At 53.0% G+C, this 9,879-nt stretch overlaps 1 protein-coding gene across 1 annotated transcript in view; it reads left to right on the top strand.

The window, feature by feature from the left end:
- Positions 1–252: 252 nt before the first annotated feature.
- MYO1C (myosin IC) overlaps positions 253–9,879 on the top strand; it is a gene marked incomplete at its 3' end in the record, with an annotated part of 26,506 nt that continues 16,879 nt past the window's right edge. The window contains 3 exon segments of the mRNA XM_010155051.1: positions 253–362; positions 8,640–8,795; positions 9,409–9,524. Of these exon segments, the coding sequence (XP_010153353.1) occupies positions 345–362; positions 8,640–8,795; positions 9,409–9,524 (290 nt within the window).

Below are 9,879 nucleotides of genomic sequence, written 5' to 3'. Positions count from 1 at the left end.
GGCTCTGCGCCGGCTTTTCCAGCGCTGTGATTACTTCTCTCTCCGTTTTTCCCTGTCGTTGGGGAAGGCAGGGGACAGGGAACAGCTGACTTCTCCTGACCTCCCTCTCTTGCTCGTCTCTCTGGGAGGGGAGGAGAGTTCCTCTCCTTCTCCTCCTAAAACGCCCTCTCCAGGATGCTCCAGTAGGAGCTGGCGGGAGGGAGGGAGTTCTGCCTGCACCGAAAATGTCATGAGAGAGGAAAAAAGGCAACTGACAGGAGAGAGAACGTGTCCTCGGGTTCCTGCTTTTCGCAGCAGCGTGACCGGAGTCCCTGCGTGTGCTGCGGGAGCTGGCGGGAGGCAACATGAAGTTCAGAGGCGCGGTAAGCTTTATTGAACTGTTCTGGTGGGCGTCCAGCTCTCAGACGGGTCTCCGGGCTGGGAAGAAGGGAAAAAGGCTTCGTCGGGAAAGGGAAATGCTTCAGCCTGCTGTGTGAACGACCCCGTGGCTGGGAAGTTGTGTGAGAGGGGTTGAAATAGGAAAACAACCCCAGGAGATACATGTTTGGAGGAGGAAGCCAAGGTGGGAGTTGAGAAAGTGGGAAGAGAGGGGGAAAGCTGAGCGCTGCCTTAGGGGAGAAGAAAGGGTGGAGCTTTTCCTTGGAGGGGGCATGAGGGTGCGGAGGTCTCGCACTGGTGCTGGGCTCCGCTTGTCACCTTCCCGGGACAAGGGGCTTTAACTCCCACCCTGGGGAACGGCGGGAAACGGGGGAACGGCGGGAAATCCCTGCCAAAGGACTGGCTGCCACTCGGCTCCTTCAGGGTGTGTTTACTTAAAACTTTGTCCGTGTTTTCGCAGCAGCCAGGAAGGCTGGATCTGTGTAGGGCACTGCAGGACAGCCGCCCCAGCTAGGGAAACGAGTTGGCAAAAGGTTGAGGAGACCGGGATTGTTACCTGGAAAAAGAGATGAGTAAGAGAGGAGGGAAAAGAATACACGAGCAGTAGTGCCACATGGGAGGCAGGTCGGGAGCGCCCGTTCTCTGCGCGGCGACGGAGGGGCATTCAGTTACGTTGAAGGTTGCCAGAGGTGCGATGGTTATTCTCGTACAGCGCGTAACTGGGGCACGGGACTCACCGGTGCTGGAGGTGTTGAGGTCAAGAATGAAGGGAACGTTATAAAAAAGGGTCTGTGGGGTTTTGGCTGGGTAACAATGTTCAAGGCTTTAATTGGTAGACTCACCTAATTTAGGAAGGGAGGGATTGCAAATGTCACGTCTGCGGGTTTAACCAATTCTGAGTGTTGCAGAAGTTAGCGTGGGGCTGGAGTGTCCCATTACCTGCACCACCTGGAGATCCTTGCCTCTGTTCCCAAACAGTTGACCACTGCGCAAGGATCCTCGTGATGGAGGGAAGCGCAGAGCCTCTGGAGGTCCTGCCTAGTCCCTCCCTGCAGCACATGGGAAGGTGGAGATGACAGTGCTTGGATTCTGGTTGGCACGGCGGCGGCAGGGCCTGCGAAGCTGGGGGCAGCAGTGGGCGCAGGGGGAGGTCTACGTGTGGTACTTGAGAGGGTGAGACCCAGCGGTGCTCTCTGCAGCAGTGCTGATGTTCTCCGGGAGAACGTGTGGGTGTGGAAGTGCCCTGCGCGTGGCCTGGGAATGCGCTGGAGTACTTGTTCTGGTCGGAAAGCTTTACTAGCCTTGAGAGACATAATGGTTGTGTGGGACGTGTGGAATCCAGCGGAGAAGGTGGGAGCACTCGTGGGGAAGGGCAGAGTGCTGCAGGAGTGCGAGACCTGCGGTATCCGCAGTGAGAGAGGCGAAGGGATGCGTGCGTTAGGGGAACGTGGTACCCACGAGCAGTGAGTAGGGATGTGGGGCTCCCCATGGCTGCAGGCCGGGAGGCCGGTGGAGCAGTGTTTGCGTTTCTGCTCCCCAATCCTGCTCGGTCTGACCTGGAATTCCATCACAACACTTACGTGGAAGGGCAGTGGTCCGAGTTCTTGCTTTCTGTGTCGTCTGTCCTCTGAGGCGGCTGTGGGATGCGCTGGCGGGGTCGCAGGTAGTGCTGCTGTGCACACCGTCAGCAACAACAGTAGCCAGCAACAGCTTGTGTCGTCTGCTCAGGGGCAAAAATGTCAGCTCCCTAAATATAGAAATTCAGCGTATTTACTTTTCCAGCCTTGGTGATCTTTCTGGTTCGCCTAGTTCATTTTTCTTACTGCTGTTTTATATTTAGCTTGTTGATTGAAATATCAGCATCCCCTCTTAGGGGTGAACATTTTTCTTCTCCATCAAGTCAGTTCTTATAACTACCTTTTTCTTTTCACCACTAACTGCTTCTCTTTTCCCTAACTTACTCCCCTCTCCCTCCCCCGAAAAGTGTAGAAAATATAATTATGTTCTAAACATTGAACAAATGAACCCTTTTGCCATGCAAATCTCCACGGCTTGCTGGTCCATCATAATTTGCATTTCTGATTTACACTTGAGCTCCTTAGATGGATTCTTACTATTCTGGATATTGCAAATGTCAGATGTCAGTGTTGAAATATATTAAAAGTCATAATTAACTGCAGCAGTGTCCGCACGCTGCGTTGCTGTTTGTGGAAAGATTAGATTTTTGCTTTCTCAGCTGGAACTCCCCGTGACCTGCGTGCGCGTGGTCATTCGTGCACACGGTGTGATGCGTCGCTCACGTTTCCCCTTGGCGTTTCAGGGTTCTGTAGCTCGGAGAACTTTTAACTTCTGGGCAGTTTGCTTGTGGGGATGTAACAAATTTCTGTGAGAGCAGGATAAGCTTGTTTCCCCTGTGCTTCCCATTACTTTGTGTTAGCATGTCCTGGTTTGGCCCTGCTTAGTATATGGAAGACTTCAAAATAGATCGTGTTCAAGAGTTAGAAAAGGAAGTAGCATTTCTCTGTAATAAATATGGTTTTTTAATTAGTGTATTCTGTAGTTACACCCTTCCAACATCTGGTTTAGGATCTGGGGCAGGGGGGAAGTCTCAGAGAGGGAGAACCAGGTTCTGAGCATGGGCAAGTGCTCCCTGACTCCAGACATTCCTGTGTTGGGGATGTATTGCTCCAAAAGAGGAATAAAAAGTGATTCTGCTATAAATGGGCCTTGAGTGGCAGCCTCTGACGTGATGACTCTTTTGAAGTTGTTCCCTTCAGCCCCAGTGAGTGTTGTCAGGAGTTGTTACCTGGTTTTGATCCCATTCCATCCAACAGTTCTGTCCATCCAGAACAGCTTACCACCCTCTCGCTGGGCTTCCATAGTTAAAAGCAAACCCAAACATTATGTTATTTCATTTTTTAGCTAAACAAGCCGAATAGATGAGATTTGTGTCATATAAGTTGTTGACTGAGCTGAGGTGGCTTCAGGAGGGGAAGGTAATTCCATGTGCCTGGTTGCAGAGGATTTTCACGTGACCCGGAGCTGCCCCCCGGAGAACCCTCTTTCCAACCCCGCCGGTGACTGGCAGAGCTCTGTGTCCAGCTGATTTTCCATGTGGCAGGAGGGAGGAGGATCCCAGGAGGCTGTGCTTTGCTCTGGCAGGGTCCCTTGATCCAGGCCCACCTCAGTGGTTGTCATTATTGCTTTCTCCATGTAAAAGGAAGGAGGGGCTATCCCATCGTGTAGCCCAGGAACCGAAGCCCTGGATAAAGTGATTGATTTTTATCTAGCCCATGCCGTGTCCAAACCCTGTCTCAGGCTGTAGAGTGGGAGTAGAAAGCAGAGGAATGTTTTTTCCTTCCTGCAGCTTTGGCACAGCTGAAGAATGTCATACTGTCCAGGAGACAAATGTGTGTCAACTGCCACTCCCCACCCGAGGTTCGTTCTCGGTTCAGACTTATTGTCTTCCAGAATCTAATCTGGATTTCCCTTCCCACTCGCATTCGGTTCTTGCCTGTTCTTCCGTTCCCGGCTTCGTAACTATTTCTGGAACCCACAGATCAATCACCTTTCACTTGATACTGAGATGAAGAGTCCTGCCCCTTCCCATACAGCACCCGCTTCCCGCGGTCGTCGTGCCAGTCTCCGGGCCTGCGGAACGGGCACCAGCCGGTCTGTGACAAGGCATCGTCCCACAGAACCAGGCATTTTAGATGTAGAACTAGCAGTCTGGTTTATGTTGTGTGACTTCTCTTTCTAAATTAGCCGATGATAAAGCTTCCCTCTCACCCCGAGAGCTCCGGCTGCTTTCACGTGCATCACTCAGGGATGCTCCAGGATGGAGCGAGTTGCCTGAGCTGCCAGAGCTGCCTGTTCTCTCAGGCATCAGCAGCACTTGTGTGTCTGGGGTAGCTGTGCCAGCACTGACCACTCCCGTATCCCGCTGGGAAAATCAGGGCTGGGAAATTTTGGTGTAAAAGACTCCTCCCTACACACACGCTGGGGTATGGGGGGGTTGCACAGCCTCTGACCAGCCGATGGGCAAAGCTGGGGGGGAAGTTTCTTGCCTGGTTCACATCACCCCTGATCTCTGCTCCTGGCGGAGTTGCCCTCTGTCTTCCCTCACGAAGGACAATTTCCCAAATGTGCTCAGACTGAGTGACTCAGGGACTTTGGATTTTGTTGTGCAGAGCAAAAGGTCTGGGGTTTCATTTCTGAGGTGTATTAGATCTCCAAGTCCTAAGCAGAGGAAGGTCTGTATCATACTTTGGCATTTAGCATCGTTTAAAAGAGAAATGTTTGTTTACACTTTCATGATGACGTGTCAGACTGGTTCACTTTAGGAAACTCTCGGGTATAGTCGAGCGCCGGTGTACTCCCGGGAGTTGTTGTGAAGGGTATTTTCTGGTCTTGTTGACTCTCTGTGAGTACAAAGACAGGCTGGAACCCCAGCCAACATAAACCTGGCTCTGCAGGCTGCATCTAGCAGCGCCAGTTCGCACCAGCTGAAAGTCTCTCCCAAAATCTAATCGCACGGAAGAAGGAGTCGTGAGGAAGTGGTCCCGCTCTGGTGATTGCACTGGCTTGGTCCCGGCCGTTCAGGAGTGACAGCCTTTCCTTTCCTGGCTGCGAGCCACTGTTGTGCTGACGGCTCTGGAGAAGGCATTAAAAGCGAGGAGCGGGTTAAAATAGTGTGGGAATGAGTCCCTTGGAGCAGCGCGTTGGGGTGGGTTTGGAAACGCCGTGGCCAAAGTCAGCGTGTGCTTCCTCAAGCAGGAGTGACCATTAGGAGGGTGATTCAGTATGAGACCAAAGGGCACTTGGGGAGAAGGCCCAGGCACCCCTGAGCCCCCAGGCACCAAGCTCCGGTGGGGATTGCTCAGATTTTTGTAATTCCCTGTTTGCAGCCTGGGCTGGGTGTGGCCTTAGCATGGTCTATCCCGCAAAGGTTGGGATCCCGGTCCTCCTTTCGGTTCCTCTAGGCAGGGTGAAGTTGCACACGGCTGAGTGAACCTCACCACCCGTTACTGTCAAAAGGGCATCTCTGCTCCCCTTCCGTGCCCTGGGCCTGACGCTCTCCTTCAGCCTCGCCAGGAAAATGCCGGCTCCTTGTTTCGCTGGCTTAGCGAGTTGCGTTGGTTTGGCTCAGGCGCAGGTAGTTGCTTGCGTTAACACGTGCCAGGGAGGCAAAGTCCGCAGGAGGGGATGAGTTCCGGTTCGGTGGTGGTGAGCCCTTAGGCTGGACCTAACCCGCCGCTTAGGTGGTAGTTTCACGAGCACTTAAAACTGTCGGGAACTGGCCAGGCTGACGAAATGCTGCTCCCATCTTCCCGGCGGTTCCCAGCCTTGTGTCGCCGTATCTGTTGGCCGTTGAGAGTGACGATGTGTGGAAGCAGTGTGGGAAAATGGGTTAAAGCTGCGCTCTCTTGGCAGCTCCAAGGAAAACAGGTTGTCACACGGCAGGGTCCGATCGGACCCTCACGGCCCATATCCTCCCAATTACCCGGAATACCTACTCCCTGCAGCAGGGCGTTGAGTGTCCCAGCTGATCCCTTGCGTAGCACGGGGCAGAGGCTGTTGTAAAGGAGCCGTACGTCAGCCGGAGGCGTTCCGGCAGGGATAAATCTATCCGCCGCAGAGACGCGAAGGGAGCTGGCCCTGGCAGTGGGCAAGCTGCTGTAATGGTTCATTAGCTGCGCTGTAACGCGTTTAACCCCCAGACGGGGCTTTCTGGCATTAATTCACAGCCACCAGATTTCATGTCTGCCTGCTAACATGAAGAAGCTAACAGTTTAGTTATTTTAATGTATTCGGTGCCTTAGTGTCACGCTCATCATTCCGTAGGAACATATGGTCATCATTATGGTTATTTTTTCCTAATTAGTGTCTTTTTTCCCCGCTTTCTTCCTTCTGCATTACTGCTGTATTTCCCTTTAGCAGAAAGGATTTATTTGTCACCTCCTTTTACCTTGCATCCGTTGAAGCTGTTGGCAGTCAGATAGTTAAGGCTGACATTTTTAAGTCGGTGCTAGACTTGGACGTAGCAGTAGAGCGGACGAGCACATGCTGGCACAGGGAAGCGCCTGTTGCTCAGCTGTGGTTTATGGCTGACGTTTGTATTTGCATTGGGCTTGGGAGGCACAAGGCTGATTAAAGTTTACGTCCCGGAGGATCTGGCTGCGTTACATCAACTAGATAACCTGGCTTCCTGCTGCAAAGTTGCATTTAGGTGTGTTTTTTTAAAACTGACTGAAAATTCCAGGTAGTTATTTTGTTCTCACGGGGAGAAGCTGGAGTCAAGGGAGGAGAAAGAAGCGTGGAGGAGGCCGGAGGGTCCGTAGCCCTGATGCCTGTCCCGGAGGAGGCGGCCCAAGTGTTGTAGGTAGGATCAACGGCGTCTCCCTTGGGCTGGACGTGTAGAGCTGGGATCGGCTTGCCCTGAGCGAGCGGGAGTGGCTGATGAAAGAGCTGCTGAAACTGCCAAGTGAAAGTCTTCAGGATTATATAAACTTGGATTAACTGTGCGAGGGCGGAAGTTTCTCCTTAGTCATTTTTTGAGGCGGCTGTGTTTTAAAGCTGTATTCATAAACTTACCCACTTGAAAACTGGTTATTTTCTTTTGGTTTTGCCTTTGTTCCCATTACCTCGTCCAAAACCTGCTCTGGGACTGCGCTGCTCTGATAGAAGTGTTCTAATTCCTAGGCAGAGCTTACTTGTGTGTGATTTATCTCCGTTTCCTTCACCAGTGTTGTCCTTTATCTCACCACCTTTCTTCTCCAGGGCTTACCCCTTTCCCCTTCATCTTGGCAAAGAGAGTAGAAGCCAACAAGGCTGAAGGTGTGGAGGAATTGGCTTGGAAAGCCTTTGGCATTTTAGGAAGATTACTTATGAAATGATCTACAGAATTCCTCCCAAACTGAGTATTTCAAAGCTCAGAGATCACACCTCCCAGACCAGGAGCCTGGTTTGGAAAAAAAAAAAAAAAACCACAAAGGCATTAAAATGACATTTCTCTGTGGTATCTGAGCCATCGGAGTAGGCCGGGATTTGCCAGTTCCCAGTAGCCAGTTATAGGAACTAATTTTTCTTCCTGAAAGCTGATGGTTTCATGCAGGGACACCTTCCACCAGCCCAGGTTGCTCCAAGCCTCATCCAGCCTGGCCTTGGACACTTCCAGGGATGGGGCATCCACAGCTTCTCTGGGCAACCTGTTCCAGTGCTCCCCACCCTCTCCGGGAAGAATTCCTTCCTGATGTCCCATCCCAATCTCCCTCTGTCCGTTTAACCCCGTTACCCCTTGTCCTGTCACTCCCTGCCCTCCGTTACAATGCTTCAGGGGAAGGGCGCTTGCCGTGAGGAGTTTGCAGAGTGAGAAGGATTTAAGGATACAACAAGGAAACGCAGACAGGTGTGAGGCAAACGGTTTAATCCGTCCTATGTCCCATCCCTGATTCCCATAGTGTCTCTCGGCTCCGTCGCCTCGTACGTCTTCTGTCCGTCGGGTCCGACTGCCTTCAGCAGACGTTTTCCCCGCGAGCCGCGGCTGAGTCACTCGATGCACACTTCCCCTCCTGCTCGTCCGTGAGGTTGGGTGAAGTGAGAAGTCAGCAGGGCTGTGTTTTCCAAGGAAGGTTGTGTCTGAGCCACGTCCCACTGAAAATGTCACGTTTAAAAGGGGTCAGGGAACAGAAGTTGCCGATGCACGGGGCAGGTGTTGGTGTCGCAGTCAATTCGGTGGCGTGGGGTGCGGAAATGCCCGTTTCTCGTTAGTTACGAGTTTTCCCATTGGGTGTCTTGCTAAAGCTTTTAAATCGGTCAGCAACGTGACGCTGTTTGCTCATGACATGAATCATCATGAGTCACGAAAGATTCCTTACCTCGAAACGACTTCCCGTTGGGAGAGAGGAGAGCACATTTCAGTCCCGCTCCCGCCGAAGGCTGCCTGGGAAAGGAAATACGAGTTTTATTCTCTTTACGAAACGCGTGTCTGATTGATGGATTGGCAGTGATTGGAAACCTAGTGATAGCTTTTCCCTAGTGCTGGCTTGACTTCCACCCGAGCAGCTGATGGACAAGCAGGTGGTATGAACCGGGTGACACGGTGTGAGCACACGCCAACCAGCGCTTTGGGCAGTAGCGGGGTGGCTGATACCCCCTCCTGATACAGGTTGTCCGTGGGCAACTGTGGTTAATCACTGTGGCCTCAGCGAGCTGCGTACGAACCCCCAGATACCCCAACCTTCCTTTGCTCTTGGTTGCAGGGTGCGGGGGCGAACGGCCTTCGGCTGACCATGGAGAGCGCTCTGACCGCCCGCGACCGCGTCGGGGTGCAGGATTTTGTCCTGCTTGAGAACTTCACCAGCGAAGCCGCCTTTATTGAAAACCTGCGTAAGCGCTTCAAGGAGAACCTGATCTATGTGAGTAGCAGAGCGACAGGAGCCGGTGTTCATCCCTTGGCCTGCATTTGGGTGTTTGCTGCAGAGGAGAGACCACAGCTTTCCTCTGCAGGTGGATTTGGAGGTGGTGGCGGCGTCAGCTTTAACAGACCGTGGTTGCTTGTGGCAGAACTGCTCTGGGATGCAGAGTATCCGTGGTGTTAACAGCAGCAGGGGCTCGTGCAGCATCCCGTTGGGGTCTGCTGGCATCCACAGGGCTGGCCAGCACCGACAATCCAACTCAGGCCACGTTCTTCCATTGCACAAATTTGCTCTGTGCTGGGCTTCCAGCAACGCCAGGTGTGCCCCCAAAGGGTCCCTCAGAAATGATCCAGCATTCTTGCTTGTTAAAACTGCTTGTCGGTGCTGAGTTTTCAGCCAGGATAACATGTCTAGCCTAAATCCTGCAAAGTCATTCTCCCTGCGCTAAGGGGTCGCTTGAAGAAGCCTTAGGCCTCGCTGGGAGCCCTCGGCAACCCCCCTGCACCGCTGCAGGCAGCCCTGGTCGGCCTGTACGGCCCTCAGAGCCGGCTGGGCTCTCAGCGAGCGCTGCCGGAGCTTCTGTAACCGCTCTGCTGCGTGTTCTCTCTTTCAGACATACATCGGCTCGGTTCTGGTGTCTGTTAATCCATACAAGGAACTGGAAATCTACAGCAAACAGAACATGGAGCGGTACCGTGGTGTCAGCTTCTATGAAGTGTCTCCTCACCTGTGAGTGGTAAACGGGGCGGTTGGTGCCGCTCCCACGTGTGCGGTGCCATGTGGAAACAAGCAGTAGGACCGGTCCTTGCCCCACAAGGAACACTGCAAGTCATAAGGATACAGAGAGCCCTTTGGAGGGTGTGGTGTTCAGCTCTTTCTATTCCTGTCCCTCCCTCCGAAGAGGATGAGTTGCCTTTGCAAGAGCAGTATTTGGAAAGGGAGTTGGTTCCTTCCTGGCTGGAGGAACGGAGCTGCTCACCCGGCCCTGGCAGGACAGGAGTTCATTGTTCCAGGGTTACGTGGGGTCTCTGTCCGGGCTGTGCTTCCCTGGCTGCTGCATCACTGCTCAGCGCGGACGGAGGGG

Source organism: Eurypyga helias, unplaced genomic scaffold, assembly GCF_000690775.1.
Source record: "Eurypyga helias isolate BGI_N326 unplaced genomic scaffold, ASM69077v1 scaffold35837, whole genome shotgun sequence".
NCBI classification, from domain to species: Eukaryota; Metazoa; Chordata; class Aves; order Eurypygiformes; family Eurypygidae; genus Eurypyga; species Eurypyga helias.
The sequence above is the reverse complement of the archived record's forward strand: the minus strand, read 5'-3'. Positions and strand labels throughout refer to the sequence as shown.